This window comes from Synchiropus splendidus, chromosome 6 (genome assembly GCF_027744825.2).
Source record: "Synchiropus splendidus isolate RoL2022-P1 chromosome 6, RoL_Sspl_1.0, whole genome shotgun sequence".
NCBI lineage: Eukaryota > Metazoa > Chordata > Actinopteri > Syngnathiformes > Callionymidae > Synchiropus > Synchiropus splendidus.
Window position 1 is genome coordinate 11,310,434 of NC_071339.1, and position 23,051 is coordinate 11,333,484.

General features: G+C 44.0%; 1 protein-coding gene across 5 annotated transcripts in view; it reads left to right on the plus strand.

The window, feature by feature from the left end:
* The first annotated feature begins 2,541 nt into the window (after window positions 1–2,541).
* LOC128760929 (tensin-2-like) overlaps window positions 2,542–23,051 on the plus strand; it is a 28,294-nt gene continuing 7,784 nt past the window's right edge. For 2 of the 5 annotated variants that reach the window (XM_053868681.1, XM_053868683.1), the window contains exons 1-13: window positions 2,542–3,017; window positions 9,019–9,124; window positions 9,200–9,237; window positions 18,726–18,758; window positions 18,834–18,880; window positions 18,951–19,134; window positions 19,486–19,536; window positions 19,615–19,737; window positions 19,814–19,878; window positions 21,697–21,780; window positions 21,864–21,976; window positions 22,061–22,121; window positions 22,305–22,380. In XM_053868681.1, coding sequence (XP_053724656.1) covers window positions 2,919–3,017; window positions 9,019–9,124; window positions 9,200–9,237; window positions 18,726–18,758; window positions 18,834–18,880; window positions 18,951–19,134; window positions 19,486–19,536; window positions 19,615–19,737; window positions 19,814–19,878; window positions 21,697–21,780; window positions 21,864–21,976; window positions 22,061–22,121; window positions 22,305–22,380 — 1,080 coding nt within the window. In that variant the 5' untranslated portion in view covers window positions 2,542–2,918. Of the gene's footprint in view, window positions 3,018–9,018; window positions 9,125–9,199; window positions 9,238–12,525; window positions 12,693–18,725; window positions 18,759–18,833; window positions 18,881–18,950; window positions 19,135–19,485; window positions 19,537–19,614; window positions 19,738–19,813; window positions 19,879–21,696; window positions 21,781–21,863; window positions 21,977–22,060; window positions 22,122–22,304; window positions 22,381–23,051 lie in introns of those variants that run through there. The other 3 variants (XM_053868682.1, XM_053868684.1, XM_053868685.1) reach the window with 3 other exon arrangements.

The window sequence follows — 23,051 nt, forward strand, 5'->3', positions numbered from 1 at the left end:
TGTAAGATGCAAAACATATTTCCATCTTCTTTTCTGTTGATATTCACCACTTAAAAAGATTCTCCTTTATTTAGGATTTATTATGACAATATTAAATACAATGAAATATATCACAAAATATATAATAATTCTATTACAGTATAATCACAAAACACAATTACACATTTCCCGATTGTTTTATAAGTCACAAAAATGAAGGTTCATTCGTTCATTCAAGATTCAGAATGTTTTTTTCAGGCTGTGGAGTTGTGTTCTTGGACCGTGGTGTCAGGGAGGCTGGGTGATCCTACCAGGAGGTAGTGGGGAAATAGAATGGGGCCCCCAATAGAATCTTGAGGAATCAGATGCAGAATGACTTTATTTACCTGCCACCAGTGGATGAAGAGTTCTCAACGGTGACTGAACATGTCTGAAAGATATAACTGAAAATGGGAGCGAGTGTCCTTCCCTTCGGGAGCGGAGGAGGTCCAGTTACATTTCCTGATCGTGTGAGAGGCAAGTTAGTCTTCATCCTTCCAGATTCCAGATCATTCAGACCTTTGGTTTAGCATGTATGATCAGGAAGAAAAAGCAAGAAGCGAGTCCAAGGACATGCAGTCGGGGGACATCGGGAAGTCTGAGCTGCGTCTCCACCAACTGTTCGCCTCCAAAGAGACACAGAGTGAGTGAGAAGTCGCTGAAAGGCTTGTATTCAGGACCTTTATGCGGATCCTTGATACAACACTGGCACCAGCGTGCCTTCATCTTCTCCATAAAAGTTTTACAGTCGGTTTAGAGCTCACGTCCGTCTGCCCTCTCCCAGCCCCCGGTCCCAGGTGGGTCAGCAGCTGGTCCACTCCGCAGGGTCTCGCTTGTCTTGCTCCTACAAGCAAAATGGTTTGGGCCTGTGGTGGGACCGGAAGTCTCTCTTCTGACCCACTTGAGTGCTTCACTTCTAGTTCCGCCTGATGCCGCTGAACTCCTCCGCAGTTTTATAGAGGGCGTATTGTTGGATTTCCTTGCCTCCTCTTCGCCCCGAAACCTCCGCAGCACAGTGGTGCGTGTGTGTGTGCGTCGGAGGCAGGAATGTGGTGATGGAAGCACAGAGCCGGACATTGTCACTGGAGAGCGCTGAGGAAATAAGCAGGACATTAATGTTGGTGAGTGGAAGTACAGTGCAGCGTCTCACAGCTGCGTATTTGGACCGTTCAGGGTTTGGAAAAGGGCTAATGGAGGGAGAAGTAAATCTCAAAAAGTGAGGAAATAACTCAGAAATTGAAGTGGATTTTGGGGTGTCATGTTTCCTTTTGTACACACCTTCAATGCATTGATGATGCCACACTAAGATGGCTCTTCGTTTTATGGTCAGGTCCTCTCCATCCATCTTAACTTTAGGATAAAGAAGAAAGCGCAGTAGCATGATCCACCAGCGAAGTAGTGATGGGATGATGAGGCCTCATGAAACAGAGTCCTCATTTTCAGAGCCCAGTAGGTGGCGCTCTACTTGAATGATGTGAGATTTCATCAATGTGATTGTACAGATCAAAAGATGTTACAGCAGAGAGTGCCATCTAGTGGCATCTGACATTGAGGACACTGTTTCATGAAGCCTCAGCAGCCCATCACTACTCTAAAGGTTACATTCTGAACACCATGGCAACTTTTTTTAGCTATAATTCTGGCAATATGTAGCTCAGTGGTCCATGTGATCCATTACTGCAGGAAGTGAATAGGCTCAAAAGGGAACATGCAGCTGTTTTAAGGCATTAAAATGTCATTAAAAATGGGAGTAAACTCGTTTTTAATTCAATTTGTGTATATATATATATATATATATATATATATATATATATATATATATATATTTAAACAACAAAATATTGTTTCTTTTGCATCAGTTTGACAACAGCACAACAAATCACGATGGTGGCTATATTTAAGTTTTTATGTAACCTTATTTAAACTAGTAGTAAAAAGTATTTGTATAAGAATTTCAATTTTATAAGAATTTCAAATTTTCAAATTCAGAGTAGTGGAAACCCTGGCCATTGTGTAGCGAAACATCCCCGAAACATGCAGTTTGAATTCAAAAGTCCTGACTTTTCTGTCCTCGGTAGGTACTGACCACTGCAGCCATACAGCACAACACCACCTTTGTATCCATTCGTAACTCCTCTTGCTACTATAAGACTAGGAAAAAGCCAACTTGACTAAATAGCCCCACTGTCTTGATATCCTTTAACATGTCCTCCATCTTGTGATGGTGATTCTTGGTAGTGATTTCAAAGGATTTCATGTGGAATTGAGGCCCCAGAATCTTTTCCTATAAATCCTATCAAGTGTCTCACATGGCTGAAGAGGAATCTCCAGAATGTTCTGGAGAGCAATGACGTGATAGAAAGAAGTTGTGTCTAATCACTCCCCCCCCGAGGAGAGAGGAGAGGGAGAGAGGCTGAAGTGGAGCCAAACCAAAGGGGAAGGCTCTGACATCAACAACCAAAACAGCTGCCCCTTTTTCCCCCATGCTGAGGGCAGTCAGAGGAGCCTGATGGAGTGAGAGAAGAAGGCTGAGGGTGTGCGTGCAGCAGGAGGGAGAGAGACGTTTGAGGGCTGTGGAGAAGTCGAGAGGAGGAATTGGCAAGTTAGGTGGGTGCATGTCGAAGGGGACGACGAGGGTGATGTAAGAGAAGAGGGGGAGAGAAGCTTGGTGGCACTTCTGAGAGCGGAAAAGGGAAGTTTGTAAGACGAGAGGCCAATGTGAAAAGTCATCCGAGGGGCATTTAGAAGCGTGTCAGCGAGGAGGTGCGAGGAGTAGCTGGGGAAGAGGGGCGTGCGGGAGTGGCCCCCCGAGAGAGCACACGGAGGCTCTTCAGAGAATGGAGCACTGAGAGGAGCGGAGAACCGATCATCATCTGGAACCGACGGGAAGAGACTGGACCATGGGGTGTGTTCACAGCAGGCGGATTAAAAACCATGGAGCCCACACTTTGATGGCAGAAGACCCCGAGGTTCTCCCTGAAATCCTGCAACTCGCTGAGGTCAGTCCTTCCTTCTGAAGTTGTGAGTTCAATTCCCTTCCGCGAGAAGTCGTTTCTTGCTCATCCTAAATGGTGACAAAAGGTCACATGCGAGACACGCAATCGATCATATCCTCGGGGGTCAAAGGTCAAGAGGAAGTGGTGTAAGTTACCGCCAGCTCAGACCATCCGTCTGCGGGTCTTCTGCCTCTATTTAGGAACACATGTGGCTTTAGGAACATTCCCTGTGAGAGCCTCCATAGGGGTTTATGAAGACCAAAATAAAAAAGGTTGAACAGGAAGGCTCCACGGCAGAATGCGTGTGTGTTCTCAGATGTCACAGTAAATCATAGCGAGGCATGTTGTGCGTCTCTGCGGCGTGGACGACACATCGTCACGCAGCAGCCATCTGTTTGGTCATCGCCGTTTCGCTGTTCTCCGGAACTCAGAGTGAAGAGCATTGTGGGATTCAACTGGACAGGCTTATTAATGAAAGAAAAACATTACGCAGGTCACACGGGGATTCAAATTTCACTCAGCAATTATGTGCAAGAGCGCCGCCACGCTGCCAGATCATGATGACATCGTCCCAGCTGAGTGGGTGGAGGGGCCAGAAATGGGCCTTACATTCACATGCTGGGTGTTTTTTTTTTCTGTTTGAAGTTTGTTGTGTTGTGGCTCTCTCACCCACACACGCGTTCCCACACCTATTTTCAGAATTCCCGTGGATGTTTGAAGGTGATTGCCCCCGCTCACGCAGACACACGCCGTTATAAATACCCCTGAAGAACTCGAGAATACCTCTGGCTTGCCACCTGCTCCTGTCCCTTCCAGTGTGTGAGAGCATGTCTGACCCCCACCTACCTCCCAGCGACCCCCCTCTCGTGTGTGTCATCACCAGCAGAGTGACACTGTAAATAAACACTGCCACAGACAAATGCGTTTTACACTTACGGTGCGTGCAAATATGTTTAATTCTTCTGTGAATCCTGAGCACAGACTCTTGCTGTCAGGCTGCGCCGGACCGTCTGGTCACATGATCCCCCAGTATCAGATCTGAGAGTGATCTCTTTAACCTGACGCTGCAAGTTTTGGACGTGCTTTCAGAGTGACATCGATGGGTGCGGTGTAAACCTGCTTAAAGCCTGGGCGCAATACACTCAAAGAAATTCAAGAGAGAAATAATGCACTTATTCTGAACACTTATGCAAGTCGTCATATCCATAAATCAGTGTTTATTTTGATGGAGTCATGCAGCAAGCTTCATACTCTACAGACCAGACCTGGGCAAAACATGGCCCCCACAGTCTGTCTTTATCCAGGAGATCAGTAATATTATGGTCTGTAGGATTCACAAATGTGTTTGTTTTCATAAATCTGTTTTGTTTTTGTTTCAATACAATTCAATTGCATTTTAAACAATGATAATAGGTATTTTATCATCATATGAGGTATTAATTTCCTTTTTTTCCTACACTATAAAAATGTATATACTGTACACTTTCCAATATTTGTTGCCATATTTATTTTTTGTTAAACAGCAGTAGGAAAAATATATGTACATTATTATATTGTGCCCAGATATTATTTTTATTTCAATTAATAATTATTTTTTTATTAACTTAAAAAGTTCATCGTTATTATTATGGTGTGGCACCAGCCCCTGTTCCCTGAAGGAGAAAACAGTCCTTTCTTTATTCTTAAAAAACAAGTTGTTTTTTTATCAATTCTCCCCAAATGTATTATGGTATTACTTTTTATAAGGATATTTTCGGTTTGCACATAAGATTATTTGGTCGTTTAAAACCCGTGCTGTGGTTATTTGTTTGATATTTCGAAATTTAAAAGCGAACTCTCACTTAGATCACGTGATCACAGTTTTGTGTTTTTCGTGTGCAAATCTTCTTAAATTAATATATTGTATTGTATTGAATATTAGAAGCATTCATTCATAAATGACAAACTTGTAGTCTCTAAACATAACGTGCGCTTTACAAGGGAGCCGCAGTACTACCACCTCACCAGCGGGCGGCGCTGTTTACCCATGCGGCGCGACAGACGCGGTGACGGCTCAACACACGGACGCACACACAGCCATCCGAGCAGAACCCGGTCCCCTCGTGCACTTTGGACGTGGGTCACGTGCAGCACCTGTCAGGGCAGGATTAGCCTTTCAATTTCAACTTCAACGATTGTGGTTCATGTTTAGCTTGGAATGGACAGGTGAGGATCTCAGCCCTGTCTCTGTCGCCACTTCAGTACCTTTCAACATTTGACTGCAGCAGACTCCAAACAGTCGAACAGCTACAGTTAGCTCTGTGGTGCTGCTGGAAGCTACCAGCCTCGCAGTCCTGTCGAGTCCACCTGTGTTCCATACAGGGAACCTCTGCATCTCGCGTCGGAATATATTGGTGTCCGTTGGTGTATTCCATAGTTTCTCAACTTCTACATCCTGTTTACATTTGGGGAGGCCATCTTGGATGCCGAACTCGGGGTGGTGAGGATTCTCCCACCTTCAGGTAATGTCATCTTGTGGGCGGGGCATGGAATTTTCCAGTTCCGAGTCCAAGTTACCTCGGAAGTGGGAAGTCGGAGCGAGCCTTCCGGTTACCATCGGAAAACACTCACACTACAGAAACACCTGCATTGAAATGTGTCAAACAATATGCTGTGTTCAACCAATTTAGAAAGTCGAATACACGCAGTATTATAGAGGGTTTTCACGGCGCGTCATCACCGCGCCATCCAACCCGGAAGCCGCCATGTTGGAGATACTCTTTGTAAACATCCCCATAGACTGTGAATGGAGTGCAATGGAAAAACGCAAAAAAAAAAACGTCGAAACGAGTTGGGAGTGACAGGACATACAGAGAGGGACTTAATATGAATATGAAAAAGCGCGACACTGGGAAAAGTTGAGCTTTATTGGTGGTGCAGACCCGTACGAGTTGGCTCCATTGTCGTGGGTGAACGACGTTCCGGGCAGTCTGCTGTCGGTGACCTATCCTGATACCGTCAATTACCTGTTTTTCGCCTATTCCATCCACCGCCAAGGACCTGAACTGTCACCGGAGTTCGGAGGCGTATAACCAGATGGTGTGCGGACGGGTCAGGGAACTGTTATACCGAGTCATGGATGACATTTGCACCTTATATGAGAATGTGATGTATTTAAATATTTTGAGTGTGTGTGTGAGAGAGAGATACAGCTTTTTAAGGGAACGTCTGTGGGTTGGCATCAATAAACATGTTCTGATAAAAGTTCTGTGTACTCTCTTCCACGACAATACAATGCAAAGTAACATTGTATTGTAATTAACAGTCATTTAGGCTAAACTTTTTATTTCTTTAATGAGCACAATATTCGGATGTTATCCACAGTTTTGCCACAAAGGTCCTGGTTCAGCTTCGCGAACCACAAGCGACTCCTTTCTTCCGACAACTTCTGGCATTGTTCTCCTTGATTTGTCATAACTTTTGGAAGTCGATAAAATTCCAAATGTTTTTCACGATCGGAACAGCTTCCGGGTTTGATGACACGCCGTGAAAACCCTCTATACGGTATCCTTGCAGTTGACACTCTGAGCAGCCATCTTGGATTGCAAAGTTGGGGTGTTGAGAATTCTCCCACAATCTGACTGGGAAATACATTAGGCAACGTCATCTTCGGGGCAGAGCTGGGAATTTCCCAGAACTGTCACTATTAAAGACTGTTTGGAGTGAGGCGGCCATTTTGAAAACTTTAACTCATTATACATTCCTGTTATGATGCATAGCTACTCTATTCACTTGGGAGATTTGATTCCTGAGGATAAAAAGCACCTATAATCAAAACAAGAAAAAATATGTGACAAGAAAATAAAAAAAATGTATTATTTTATGTCTACATTTAAAAAATAGTAACCAAAAAATGCTAATGAAATCATTCACACAACTTCCATTTGTATAAAAACATTCTAAAAGTCCAGTCAGAAATAGAAATGAAAATAAGTTACAACTTTATACTTGAATGTTTTAAGATATTTCTAATTCAACCTTGTTGATGGCAGATGCTATAGACGACTGATGTCTCCGTTGTTATTATTTTCGGGGACAGTTGTTTGTTGAAGACAGGGTTATTTTAATATTCATCTTCCACATTGATGTTTAGATGCTGTTTTCTGTTTTCATGCACAGTAGATCACGATCAGTTGTGAGTCACAGTGAACCATTGCATAAGTCGTATTGATTCAACAGCCAAAATTCCAGCTTACATAATGAAATTTACAATGCAGCGCTGATCCTGCTTTGCCCTCTCCTGCCAGGTTCATCAGTCACCTCCTTGCTTCCTTCTTTAAAAAGTCAGCACTGTATTTTTACATACATTATAACCCCCCTGTATTTCTGGGTTCAACGTCAGTTATGACTGAATTATTAAACTGAGTTCATGACAGGAAGCATATGGCGGTTACGAATCTGGCAGTAAATATAATTTCCTCTGCATTTATGTAACAAAGGGATTCTAAATTTAGATTTATAAAGGATTCAGCATGCACACATTTCACTCAAGAGATTAATAATGCATCACTCTTAAGTGAATGAGTTGGTTTGTGCCTCCAAATCGCCGTGTTGGGACAGTCGCGTGTTTGTGAGAGCTTGACCACGAACGCGCCACAGCTAAATGATACCTCTGTGGGGAAAACTTGGTGTTTTTCCAAGGTCATGAACAGCGAGAGACGTGTGTGCAGGTATGCACCACGGCCCTCCCTCAAACACCCAGCGACTGATGTGAGAACAGCAGGCCGCTCCCCATGTTTCCAGCCGCCTCTTTCTCCCAGCTGAAGAAAACACTGGACGCTTTAATGCGCGTCACATGCTGAAGGGCGTCGCCGCTCTTCCATAAACGCTCACCATGACTTATTCACTAGGATGATTATAAAAACTCAAGGAATTATGACTCACAGCAGATGGGTCTTTAGGAAAAGTTAGAGTGCAGCTCAAGGTGTTTTCGAGCGTCAAAATTCCATTTCTTCATTATAGCTATAAATAAGCTTCCGTCAAGTCAGTAGGAAAATTCATGATTATAGATTTAATATCGCTCCAAAGCCAGAAGCGACTCCTCAGCAGTTACGCTCCTCTGAAGGTACTTTTATTCAGTTACCAGAGAAAAATGTGCATCAATGAAGGAGTTCTCACCACACAGAAACTGTGCCGCCGCTTCCTGGTTTGTCGAGCGACGCGTTGTGATTGGCTGACATGTACAGCTTTGTTTGTTGGGTAGGGTTTATTCTGTTTTTGGCTTGAAGAGTGCTTCATTATATTTCCAGCATTTACTGTATAAAGCAGGTAGAAGTGGGGGATGGCAGTTTTTTGTGGGGAGGGGGAGATCATTTTTTGGAGGGGTGCCATCCTCTCGTGTCCCCCATCAACTCGAGTCATGTATCTGTAGCAGAACTCTGCTAGTGAGGCACTTTTTAAACAAACTAGCTATGACCATGATCTGGTGCTCACATGTAATGTGAAGGCTCAACCGGTTGACTTATATTCATTTAAACTATAGTTTAACTGTTGTGTATTTCAGTATGTCATGTTTAAATGTCTTTTAATATATATTCACTAAGATTAAATTCAATTTATTTTTGATTTGTACTTGAAACAGACCTGTTGAGAGTTGTGTGCTGCTCGAAGTGGATTGCTTGAGTGGGTTCTGCCTGATGATATTCCTCCTGACTGAATGGGTCAGCAGCATTAAAATGCAGAGTTGGCAAATACCTCAAAGCAATAGATGAATCAGACTGATACTGTGAACGCATAAATTAATTTAGAACAACAAAAGCAGAGAAAAAAAAAGCCAAACAAATTCAGCGGATGCACACATTATGTTTATCGTCTCACCGCATCTGCCGGCAGACCAAGACAGAATTAGGTCAGGCTACATGACAACAGGACGTGTTGAGGCGCTGAGATGTTCCTCAGCATTTGTTTTGAGAGGAGATTCATGAGGAACCGTTTTACAGTCTAACCACCAGCACTCTGCTTGCAGCTTGCAAAGGCAGGCAGCCACACATTCACCAGGAAGAACTTTAAGAAAGGTCGTGCGTGTGATGTGTGCCAACAGGACATCATCAACCCGGGCTCTTTCTGCAAAGGTGGGTCTTCATTTCCGCCGAGTCAGCAGGTCTGACCAGCCCTAACCTGAACTTGTACTGTTCTTTTTTTTACAGAATGCAGAGTTGCTGTTCACAAGATGTGTGAAACGAAGGTAAAGCCCTCAGAGAAATGAAACATTCCTTTCCTATTCAACAAAGCTTGTCGCTGTTGCCGCTCTTGGGTGGCAACGTAAATATGATGCGAGTGTGAAGTGGGTGAACCGTGTGCGATGACCTAAATGTCTGGTCATAGAAGGCCTCCCCCACCGCAGCAACCAAGCAGGTTGCTAAGAGTAGCTCAGTCATGTGTTAACGTAGCATTGGGAACTCTTGTCATGGAGGACCTTCAAAGGGTTTCAGCCATTAATGGACATTACACAAATACATTCATCATTTACACTCATTATTTTTGTGGTTCCAAGTAGATGGATCATTGAACAGTAGATTGGAGACCCTCCAGTTTATCCAGGCTACAATGACCACGTGTCTCAGACATCGGCCTCAGTTTATGGAGGACATTTTGGACGTTGTGTCCCTGCCACACACAAATCCTGTTTGCCATCATAACCCAGTTATTTTCAGTTGTCAAGAAAATTCCAACATTCCTGAACACATCATCTTTAAGCATCCGATACACGCAGATCCGCACATCCACTTGTGAGAGAGAAAAAGAAATAAAGAGCAGCAGCAAAAGCAAACTGGTGCTATGACTCCCACGGACCATCACATGTAAAAGAGACATATTCACCATTTATTTCAGCTGCTCCAGCAGGGAGCGCCAGTAGCTTGATCTACGGTGGCCTGAAGTGGACAAAAAGTCTCACTAAAGAGGGACTCATGAGATAGGATCAATATTTATCGATGTGAAAAATGGTTATATTTCACTTAGAATATTTAATAGGCCTGTCGCCCTAGGTCTCAGAGAAGGTCTTGACTCTTGAACTATCATCCCTGGGGTACCCACACTTCTCAGAGGCTATATCACTTGGCTTATCCCCATCATCATCTGCCATTTTGCCCCCACTTCTAGGACGTCCATTTCCAGTAGCTCTCTCCTTGAACTTTTGACTTACCTGTCCATAATTTTAATTTTTCCTGAGGAGTGAATCTTTAGAAATAGTGTTTCAAAGAAAATAATAACTGTAACTTAACACACAGACATGGTTCATAAATGTCTTAGTTTCAATGACAAAACAGTCTTAAAAGAGAAGTAAGAGGAACCGTGACATTTGCTCTGCAGCTCTTTGTTTTGTTCATTACAAGAAGGTCAGCAGGGTTTTGTCTTGAAAGCCAAAAAACATCACCAAGCGCTGGCATGGCTAAAGGGCACAGTTAGCAGAGATGCAAAATACTATCTGAGGTACTGCACTTAACTGTCAGCATTGAATAATTTGCTGGTTTTGCATTCCACAAAGTACTAGTACATGCCTGAAACTACGGTTGGAGTTTGAATATGTTGTGTCAAGACTATGAAGACGGTGCAGTCGATGACATAAGGCTATGGTTGCATGACCTGAGACCCCCTCCCACACACACACACACACACACACACACATGCACTATATTTCTCCTCCACCAGCTGTTACACTACAGGGTGATTAAGTATTTTTTTATTTTTGTATTTCTGTCACACTGGTCTCTCGGTCACCACGGCAATGGCCAAAAACAGCTCTTCAGGAGAGACAGGCGCCGCAGACCAAAGTGCTCATCATGGGACGTTGATCAATCTGGATTGGAGTTGCGGTAAATATAGCGAATAGCGAGAGTGCCACAGATGCTTGCCAGTGAGTGATCGGTGCAGTGAGCGGCAGCTGGTCACACTCAGCACGTAATCTGTTACTGAGGATGTTCACATGTGAAGCAGAACCTGGATCCAAGGTCGCTCTTTCCAGTCGATCTGAGGAGACACTGTGTTGTGTGGACCGTATGGACAACAACATCCTTTTACAGAGAGTGCATTGCTTTTAGTCATACTTCTTTCGCTGGAAAACGTCACTGTTGTTTTCAGACTGTTTTAGTGTCCATCTGAAATCCTGTCTGACAGCTTGTCGTCTCGACTGTGTGCAGTACCTTCATTTGCCTTCAGGGAAATATATACTGCTATATGGCTTGTGTGTGTTTAATACTGTATGTTTTGCCCTTGGTTTAGATGGTGTGTGTGTGTTATCGCAGAAATAGCCCCATGATAACCGCACACCAAGCTACTCAGATGACGGCGTGCAGATGAGAACTACTGAGAGATGAATGCACGCCAGAAAATTGGGGAAAAAAGAGCTCAGTTTGTTTGTTTGATTTGTTTTTGTTTTTGCAGTTGAAATGTCCTCCAATCTGCTAGAAAGAAAGAGCCAGACTTTAAAATTCTCTCTCAGAGATGGAGTGTTCATCAGCGGTTGCTGTTTTAAAAAGACATAACATCAAATAATGTTGAGTCTATTTTCCATATTTGGCAGCGTGGTTTATGTAGCAGACTCGATTCTGACTTATCGCAAGAGATCCAAATCAAAAATGTATCACTCATGTTGCCATGCAGCGCTGCCATTTTTCGGTCGATTTGGAGTTGAGAGGACCCCTCATGTGGGACATGGCTCGATTAAACTGAAGTGCCAATTGTAAGGTTTGAGGATTTTGAATCGTATTGTACTCAAGACACATGAATGTGAGACTAGTGGCACAGACACCATGCAGTCAGATGAGAGACGATCTCACTTGATACTCAGCACCACAGAAAGTCATAAAGACTGGTTCATGATTTTGTACTAGATGATAGAGGTAAAACTCATGAAAAAGATTTGAGCTGAAATAACAAAATATTTAAGCCCATGGTACACGGAAAAAAAAGCAAACTAAGCTCATCACAGACATGAGCCGAAGCTTCTTTATCAATCCTGCAGTGTAGCAATTCTCACGCAGTGGAGTGAAATGATGTGCAGCATTTGCTGTGTGCCCATGGTAAGCTTTGTTTCCCGAGACCACACAGCTATTTTCTCCTGTACATGCCATCAAGTATTAGTACTTGGAGTGGGTGGATTTTAGGAGAAGCTTTGCGTATGGTGGATATCTCTAATAAAACACATTTCACTTCTCCCCAGATTTGTTCAGACAACTCTGTGTGCTGCTGCTGAAAATATCAGCAGAGAAGTCTTTGGTTTCCCTCCATTTAGATTCTCGATCCAGAGACCAATCAAAAAATCTATTTTGCTCTTCAAAACAGTGTGTTTTCCATCTGCGAGCTTTGGAAGGACGGTGCTCTCTAAAGCAGGCTGGGCCGCCGATTGTCTGACGTGTGTGAGAGAACACGTGTGAGGGGAACACAGTCGACATGCTCTACTGTCTGTGCGCCTGTGTATGACCCAGGCAGTGAGAGAACGAGGAGCGATGTTGGCAGAACTGCTGGCTCAGTGGGGGTGTGTGCGAGTGTGTTACAGCCAGAGGGAGGGAGCCAGAGAGAGTTGTTGAGAGAGACTGAGCAGAGAGTTTGTGTGAGAGAAAGAGAGGAGAGCCGTGCATCACAGTCTGCAGACAGGACCGCTCAGAGGGGAGAGGGAACACTGGAGCTGCTCATTTGGAGGTAAAACAAAACCACATTGCCTTTATTTCCAACTCATTTTGATTATTTTCCGGTAACTGGACCTAGCACTTCCAAAAGAGCAGTTAAATGACCAGCTAAAGGATACATGCATCCTCATTTCAGCACTTATCTGTGGAGATGTTTGAAGTGAGCAGGTTTGTAGGAAGTTCATGCAGTGAAGCATGTGACGTCCATCTGTCTGTCGGTGGCCAAATGTGAAGAGGAGAATGGCACTTCTTCAGAGATCAACAGCAGTCCTGTCTGCCAGTGATGGCTCCTAATGTGGCACAGTGACACGCAGATGGTAACAATGTGCAGCAGCTGCTCTGCTAATGTTCCAGCCCGATTTATTCATGAATTGATTGGGATTAAGAGGATGAAACGTTTCGTGGAATGGTGCCGCCAGTTTTTCAAGCCGGTGCAGTTCAGAAGAGTTTTGGGTGTTAATCTGCTTAGTTTTGATTGATATAGTACCATCCAGCCAGTGGTGGTCAGTCACATCAATAGGAAGGTTCAAATGGACTGGGGGGACTTCAGGAGACCATTGAAGCTCCACGTACGGCTGCAGCAGCCCGACTTAGTTGCCGAGTGGAGCCGACAAAGGATGGATTTGAGCAGACAACCATGAGTTGTTTTCCAACTGAATTAAACATTCATGTTCAGAGTATGTTTTGTATATGCGGCACGCACCACGGCTACACACTCCTCCTGAGCTTTCACAATAGTAAGTAGTAGGGATGCGCTGCTGAGGCTTCATGAAACACTGCCCTCATTTTCAGATCCCACTAGAGGGCACTCGCTGCAGTAAAATCTTTGGATTTGTACAACCATATCAATGAAATCTCATGTCATTTTTAAATGTAGAACGTCACCTAGCGGCTAAAAATGAAAACACTGTTTCATGAAGCCTCTTCGGCCCATCACTCATGATTAGAACTACAACTAACTGACAATTTTGGCGATGAATCGGCAGGTTGAGTGCTCGAGTGATTGTAGTCTTGTAAATAGTAAACTAAAAAGAGCAGAAGAATACATGGCAATTGTTGCGAACAGTAGTCGAGCTGTAAAAAATTTCCAGGGGGATGAAGGGTGCTACATCACTGACACGATGGGACACACACACATTGCCCCCTAGTGGTGCAGAGGTTCAGAGGGTTTTTTTTTTTAATGTTTTAATGAGCCAGAGAAACGTGACATTAATGATATGATGGCAATCTACCACAAGCCAAAGATTTAAATCTGCAAAAGAAGAGGTCTGTCACCAGGTCATTTGCAAAGTCTGTTCTACTTCCTGGTCTGCCGAACAAAGAATCATTGGGTTATTTCATTCCTTATTTTTTTCTTTATTCATTATTTTTGTCATTCCTTTCTTTTTGATATTGCTCCAAGATGATTCTCCTAACCAGAATCATCTGACAATTACGCTCATAAGAGTCTTTTATGGATATTACCAGGGAAAAATGTGTGTCAGTGAAGGCGTTTTCAGCCTTACAGAATCGGTCCTAGCACTCCCTGGTTTACCGAACAAAACGTCGTGATGGTTTATTTGGTAAGGTTGTTGGAGCCATAAAAGAGGACCATTCGTGTTGATTCGTGTTCTTAAAGATTGTTTCATTATATTTCGAATATTTACTATAAAAATGGGAGGGATGGAAAGCAGGGATGGGGAAGGTTTACAGGGACGCCATCCCCTCGTATTACCCCTTAACTCAAGTTGTTTTCAAATGTTCATTGTTCAAAATAAGGATTTAAAGCTATGTCTGGCAAACGTTGCCTCTCATTTTGGTCTTTGATGTGAAGTGCACTGATGTTTTAAGGCTGCTTACTGCTCAGTCACGCACAGGCAGAAGGAAGAGCGATGACCTCACTACACATGAAGCCACCTGCGACTCATTCAATAGTTGTGCTATAAATGACCAAGGGTCACTTCATGAAATTACAAATGGCTCCTTAAAAGCTAAACGCCTAGGTGTGTCTGAATACACACAATAATGTGTGAATACTCTCTTAAACATTGTGATGTATTCAAACATTAGAAAAATTGTGCCATGAAAACAATAGGTCTCTGATAGCTTTCCTGCGCTGATCTTGGTCCTTATTTGTTCTACTCATGTCCGACACTGACGACAATCCAAGGTTGAGCAAAACATGGGGGGTTATTCACCTAAAAGATCCAACTCAGTGCTGGATCTTTGAGCTCCCAAGTCATGTTTATCTCTTCCCATCCTTTTCCAGGTTGGATTTTCTCCTCTCAGCTGCTATTGAGATTAATAGAAAATAAAAGCGACATCAAATGATGCCTTGCATTTGACGTGATGTTTGTTTCCCATCATGATAGCAACAGCAAAAGCCTGGTCAGGCATCTATGTTCTTGCAGTCCACGTTTATGTAAGCCAGTTGAGATGGTGGAATGATTGGCAAAGATTCAATATGTCTGATTGACGCCATAAATACCAAAACACTGGACATGATTAGATACAGAGAGGACCTCACTGCTGCAGGACAGTAAAAAAAAAAAAAAAAAAAAAGATCCCGACCCACCCTCAAATGAGATGAAACAAGCCTTTAAGTGATCTGAGGATCTAAATTAAGAAGTTTATCAAAATAGCTCTGAGAAGTCTGTCTGATCTTTATGTGTGGTAGGAAGGCATGTTCAGCTGTCGTCCCTCTGCATCCACCACGTCAGAGCCCATAGTTCCACTCTCGACAGAACTGGTCTGTTGCTCTGCTCTAAATATCCATCACTTTTTTTTTTTTTTTAATCCCGGGGAAAGGATGAATGCATCCGGTCCTGAGGCTTGGAAGAGAGGGGCTGAGTGTGTGGTAGCTGAAGCAGAGTGAGGCTGAGGGGAGTGACGGACTGCGGGGGGTAGGAAGTGAAGAAACCAGGGATCAAAGATGAGAGAATGTGGCTGAGAGGCAGAGCGATAATGAGAGAAGAAACAGCCAGAGTCAAAGTTTAATAGGACCCTGGTTACGTCACAGCCACTCCCATAAGCCCTCAGTGGCGCGTGTTTATTTTGTCAGTGAGACCGTGGAATTAGAAATAAGCTGCGATTATTTTTGCCTGCTTTACTCACTTCTCCCGCTGATGTTGTCAGATCCAAACTGAGGAAAAGTGGCTGCGTGTCATGCTTGTGTTCCTCCATGACTCAGCAGCTGTGTGTTTGGTTTTCTCCTCCCAGGAGGAGAGTGATGATTCCAAACATGACAGTGGAAACCTTGCTGTCAGTGCACGGGTCCCAGTGGTGTGGAGCGGGATTATCTGTCAGTCAAAACCACAAGAGATGTGAGGCCGCAGTTGATACGGATTAAACAGCTCTGGAATTAACCTGCCATTCTGCTTCTAGTTGTTGAAACAAATGTTTAAATTGCAAAGTACATCATGAAGTCCATCTTGTTTCTACACCGCTCCACCTGAAAAAGAAGTAAAAGAAGTATGGTACTGTGAATGACGGCAGCAGTATAAAATGTTGTGGTGGTTATCTCTGCTCCAATAGCCAAGATATATCTATTATTAAAGACGATAAATGGACCTCCGGATCCTGCGCTGGGGTGCAGTTCTTGAGAGCGTGACGCTTCCATGCATCAGCTGGGAAGGGAGCGCCTTGTCAAAAGTCAACATCTTCTGCAGTTCACTTTCCACCAGAGTCATAAGGGAAAGCATGTCGACATGAAAGCTGCCTCAAACAGTGAGCGAGAGACAGAAAGATGCACCAAACATCATTTGTACATGTGTTCATTATCTACAGGTTTTCGCCTTCTTTCGGGAATAGTAGTAACCAGTGTTGTAACATCCCAGTTAAAACCATGCTGATCCACTCATATCCACATAGGAATCACAGACACCAATTGCCTTCGCAGCAGATCCGGGATGGACCTACCAGGTGGATATCTAGGGCGGGTCACGCTGCTATCTGGAGTCTGGGTGTTATATTTTGCGCAGATCCGCTTTGAATCAGGCAAACGGATCCGAACATTGTTCAAACAGCATGTAGTCCAGATCTGGACTGGATTGCTGAGTACATCCCGGGTCGGGTACATTTTGCTGTCAGGGATCCTACCTCCTCACACCCTTGATGGCAAAATGTATCAGGGCCAGATGTTCTCTGTGATTTGTTCCGGATCCGGGCTACATGCAGCTTGAACAATGGGCGACATCCAGCAGGGATCCGAAACAGAATTTGGACTAGCTCTGTCTGTGAGTAGTAAAATCAAGTGAACATACAGCCCCTATACAGTACTGATCTGGGCCACACCCGGGCAAAATATGGCTCCAGATTCCAGGTAGCGGCCGACTCTTTGGCCTGGATCTGGTGCGGAGCATCCCACCCTGTTTATTAAAGGTATCCATGAACCTCAATGGTTGTCAAGAAAAATGTGAGAAAGAAAAATATATGAACAAAACACATACCAGCTTCTTGACCACTGTAGCGATAGCTACAGGTTATGCCACTCTCATGCAGCTGCTGTGACTGTATTTGCCAGATATCTTTGCCATCACGGCACTTGAAGGACACTTAAAATACCTCAGTCTAGCGCATGTTTATAAAGAATTGCCCCTCAAATGAGCGCAGCATTTTTGCAACTTGATCTGAGGCAGAATTGTCCCCACAAAGTAAACAGAAATAGAGTGTTAATGAGTAGAGCGGGGGCCGCCAGTTCCTCTTGTCATTACTGATCTCCATCTCCAGGGACACGCGGCAGTTCCATATTTACAAGAGTAAAGTTTGGCAGCCGTGGTTCTAAATCAAATATGAGAAGGCAGAGATGCGACTGAACAGCCACGGAACGAAGCGTGTTCGCAGTCAAGCTGTCAGTCGGTTCCTCGGGGTGCGATTGGTTGTTGTCAGTGGCGCCTCAGTAAAACTCAACTGATGAACAAGACAAACTGAACCAGATGGCGCAGCTCCCAGCAGCCCCACTGAGCAGCCCACATGCATTATGGAGACCCTGAAGCTCACAGCCGCACCAGAGTGAGCGTTCACTCGGGATGTTTGTGTCTGACTGACCTGCTCTGACGTCCTCTTACAAATTGCTTCCTGTTGACGCTGGTCTCTTCTTCCTCCGTGTCAGTGGTTTTTACCTCCAGGTACTATTCCAGTCTACTCCAGTGTTTACATGTGTTTTCTCCTGGAAACCACCAACGTTTAGCTACCATCATTACACACCCACTTATAGAGAAGAGTTCATCCCAAAGGGTGATTTTTAAATGATGTTTTCTACAATGTAATTACAATATTTCAAGACCAAATGAGTTGATGTCAGTGATGGCTGTTACACCTTGGAAAGAAAAACTGAACACAGACTTACACAGGAACAGACTGATGTCACCTTTAAGAAAGTAAAAGGAGGAAGAGGTACAGTTGAATCTACCGCTTCTGGCGCACCCGTGCTACGTCGGTGGTTGTTGCCAGTGGCACATCAAAGTCGCATGTTCTCAACTACAAATAGCTCCTTGGATTCTGCTGCTGTTTTATGCAACAATTTTTTATTTTAGAATTTTCATTCTGACCAGTTTGTTTCAAGTCAACAAGAGCGTTCCAGTTTCTGTTATGGTGACCTGACTTGTTAACCTGCTGGCCGGCACCTGTCAGCACCTGTCAGTCATAATCCACAGAGGTCAGCTCAGCTGTCAGTCATCACACTTATAAGGTGCAAAGGTCATTTTGTGCACACTTTTCAGATTTACAAGGGAAACATGCAGAGCCAAGGTCTGGGTTGTATTCTGCACCACTGAATTCATCTTTAACTTGGGATTCACTCAACAAGGAAGTTACACCAGAGTGTTGGAGTCTAGTGAGCGATGATCAATCCAAATACGCTCGATGGGCTTTGCTCCAAACAGCTGCTTCACACAGCGTGTGCCGCGGTGATTCTCACCAACATCTCACTGAGTTTTCTCATCTGTGCCACTGGAGCGAAACCAAGATCATTAAAGCAAACACATGACTTGCCGTATGTTGCTTCACTCCCCTTCTGTTGCACTGCATCAGTGCGACCTGGGTTGACCCCTCGCTCTGTGTCTTTCAGGTGTCGCCCGCCTGTGCCTTGATTCCAGATCAGGTGATGCATTTTTCTGTTTGTTTCAAGCCGCGCAACAAAACACAGAATAACATCTCCCCTATTGGTTCCCTGCAGACCTCCACGAAAACCGGATCACTGAGGAAAAGAGGCTCCATGCCCAGGTAGGTAAACAAACGGAGAGGAAGTTTTGCCAAAACCAGCCCCGCTGACTCTCACTCTCCTGTGGCTCAGAAGCAGGAGCGAGGAACAAGTGATGGAGAACGTGATGGAGCGCCACTATGACTTCGACCTGACATATATCACCGAGAGGATCATCTCAGTCTTCTTCCTGCCGGAGCTGGAGGAAGAACAATATCATAGGGACATACAGGAAGTGTCGTCAATGCTGAAATCAAAGCATCAAGACAAGTTCCTGGTGAGTGTTGCGAAGACATCTGTCTCTTTTGAGGAAGGGTCGATACAGAAGCTTGTATTGTTTGTTCTGGAGTAGCATTTGAACATGGTCTATTTTTAAATGTGCTCTGTGGAGGTGGGACTTCCATCCATCTGTCTAGTGCTGCTTCTAGCCCCATCGAGTGCAGAGGTTGCAACATCTGTGCAGCTCAGAGTCCATTGACGGAAGCAGCGCGCACGCTAACCTTCATGTTGATGTTCATGGAGGCAAGATAGATGCTAAATGATCAATACAGCTGAACACTTTCCGATAAACGTTTGGCTGAATGAAGTGATTGCTCTTCATGACGTTGTGTATTTTTGGTGTTTCCAGCTCTTGAACTTATCCGAGAAGAGGCATGACATCACCAGATTGAATCAAAAGGTTCCAATTCCATTACACGTTCCTCTATCACATGACCTATTCAGGGTAATAACCAGCTTCTTGTTTGGCGTGTGTAAGGTGCAGGACTTCGGCTGGCCTGACCTTCATGCTCCGCCTCTGGACAGAATCTGCTCCGTGTGTAAGGCCATGGAGAGCTGGCTGGTGTCAGACCCTCTGAATGTTGTAGTCCTCCACTGCAAGGTGAGTTTAGATACTTGGATACTTAGCTTCAGATACGTTCTCAGATGATTCCTCACCATTTCTCATTGTGTGGCAGGGTCACAGAGGGAGGACTGGAGTCATTGTCGCAGCATACATGCACTACAGCAAGATATCAGCAGGGTAGGATTCCAGTCTTCACAACTCACTCTCTAGTACCTGGCTGTCAAACTTCTGAAATCATACGTCAAATCAATCATCTATGGCAATGTTGAGGTTGTATTCTTCTGAAGCAAGGTAACCTCATAACCTTTGGGGTTCCTTGAGTTTTACCTTTATATCTAAGCTTCAAAACTGTTACCTCACTATGATTTTTTTTTTCAGGACAATCTCTGCTGTGTGAATGTAGAGTCACAATGTTAATTTGACATACTGTATTAATATATTGGACCTAATATCAGGCAATGGAAAGCAACAAATCAAAGGGATATACAGCGATCTTGATAAAAATGCAGGAAATGTCAGGATGGACAGGGGATGGGAATTCATATGATTGAAACAATTCCGATACCACTGTCGATTCTGCCTAACAATACGGTTCCTTAGCGATTCTCTTATCGATTCATTTGCAGTTAAAAAGTGGATTTAGCAACAGATAAACAGGAAGGAATCGTGCGGTCTGATCTGGAACTGAAATGAACCCTGTGAAGCCTGAAGAGAGATCCAGTTCTTTTAAACTGTGGTCTCTATTGGTCCATGTGAGCCATTTAAATCATCAACATTCATGTATTTCATTTTAATATATTGCACTCAAACAGTCCTATTTGAATAACAATGATATAACAACAACATAATATGTAAAATGATGCGTTCACTGTAGTCCAGTTCTGCTGACTATCATCGGTGCAGGACCCTACACATGCTTCCCCAGGTGACTGACTGGGGGCACTTTGCTACTTCACTGTAAAAACAACAGTCTGACCACAACAACAGTTAGCTCAGTTAGCTCTACCAACTATCAGGGTTGTCCACTGTCACTGACCAAACACACTCTCATCTCAGACCATGATGTCAAAGGGGTTCAGTCGTCCTAAAACTGCGTCGTCTCTGCAAATATACCGAAGCTTTATGACCGTTTGGGATCTCCAAACTCTCCGCTCAAACTCCTCCATAACTGTGATCGAGAACACGCAGCAACGGCATCAATTAGTGTCAGACTTCACAGAAAGAAACTGATAAGAACCAAAACTAACTATTCCTGAGAATCCCCAGTGAGGATGGTCCCTGTCCACAATAGGACACAGTTGGACAAAGCCTGACTGTATCACGTCAGCTGTTGGCACATACGTGAATGCCGCAGTGACCATGGTGTCGTGGTGTGCATTTCATTATCGACTTCCAAGAGGAAACAGAACAGAACATCAGTACCGTTTCTTCCGGCACAAGCATTAAAAAGACAATCCAGAAAAGTCTGGATGGCTTAATTCACCATAAGTGTTGTCTTACTCTGCTTTTCAAGATGATTTTAAAAAGTTTTCAGTCAGCACTTCTGACACATTCTGGGAGGCTGCCTTATTTCACTTTCTTTAATCGGTCATTTCTGCGCATCCCTGGACCCTGCAGGGTTAAAACTGTCATCTGTAGCAGGCACCTATTCAAGACTCCTCTGTCGTTATGGCTGGTCGCTTGATGCCCACACGCTGAAAACGTGACCCACACATGATGTCATGTCACCAGACTCAGCAGAACAAAGCAAATATAAATAGTTCGCTTCCAGAAAATGACAGAAATTGTAACGCACAGTGGCTTGGATAAGTGACGTATTAGTTACAGAGTTGGAAATGGTAACACACAAAAAAAGTGGCTGTATAAGACCGGTGCGTTACTAAGTTGACAGCATCACTGCATGTGACACTTGACTTTCCTGTTAATTTTGTGGCTGTGTGATTTCAAGTCCGCTCCCACTTGTACGACTGAATACGCTGCTCTTGGTGTCCACAGAGCAGACCAGGCTCTCACCACACTCGCCATGAGGAAGTTTTGTGAGGACAAAGTCACCTCATCTCTGCAGCCATCTCAGAACAGGTCAACACCAAACGTTTCAGCCATCCAGCAGCAACAGTATCACGGTGACTCACTCCCAAATTAACTTTTTTTGTCTACTTCAGGTACATCTATTATTTCGATGGCCTGCTGTCCGGAACCATCAAAATGAACAGTAGCCCCCTGTTCCTCCACCAGATACTCATTCCTTCACTCCCAAACTTTCAGTCAGGAGGAGGTGAGTTTTCATGTCAACAGAACCATGTTTTCCATCATATGTTTCTTCTTCCTGCGCGTGTTTAACGGCCATCTACATCTTCAGGATTCTATCCATTTTTGAAGATTTACCAGTCTCTGCAGCTGGTCTACACTTCAGGTCTCTAGTAAGTTCCCCGCCTTCTCTGTTCACTCTCGACAGATGGTGCCTCCAGAGCCCACAGTCTGTTTAGGTGCAGCCAGCTGTGTGTTTATGTTCAACCAAAATGTTATTTACTTCTGTTTTAGCCAAGTGAGACATGTTAGTTTTACAGAGTAGAAACAGGATAAATTCAGTGTGTGTGTTGCAGTGACCCTCAAGCCTCCAGGACCAGGAAGCTGTGTGTCACACTGGAACCAGCATTATTGCTAAAGGGAGACATTATGGTGAGAGACCAACTCTCACCGTGCTTTTAGGCACCTCACTCGATCTTTAATCTCAATTAATCGCACTAAAGATCGCGATAATTGCCAAGTTAATCCCACATTGTATCTGCATGAACCCCTGTAACCTTCCCGCTTCCCTTGGTCTTGATTTCCTGCACACCTAATATTCCTTTCTTCACTTCACCACATCAGCCTTTTCCTATTGCTACATTCAACTCTTTTATCCCTGTGTGCTCTCTTTCGTAACATCTTCACTTCTCTTGTACTGTAGTCTACGAAGCCCTGGAAGAGACATGCATGTGTTTATTTTTTTGGATGTCACATGCATGACTTTATTTTTTTTATCCCGCAATAATTTTTATCTCAAGATACAATCGTGAATGTCAAGCGCATGCGTAACTGCCTCTCTGGCGAAGCATTTTACATACATCCACCTGTAAATACTATGTCTCCCATGGCTTTGTAACTGTGTAAATGTTGTCATTCGCTGTCTGCAAGTCAGAATATTGCCGATGGCAAAGTCGTTTTTAACACTCTGATCAAGTGCCTTCTACTCAAAATAATACCACATGTGGCTAAGCTATACATATAAAAATGATCTCGAGATACAAATTATCACAAGATAAAACGTATCACGAGATCAAAAATAATAGATAATCTGTATCTCCAGA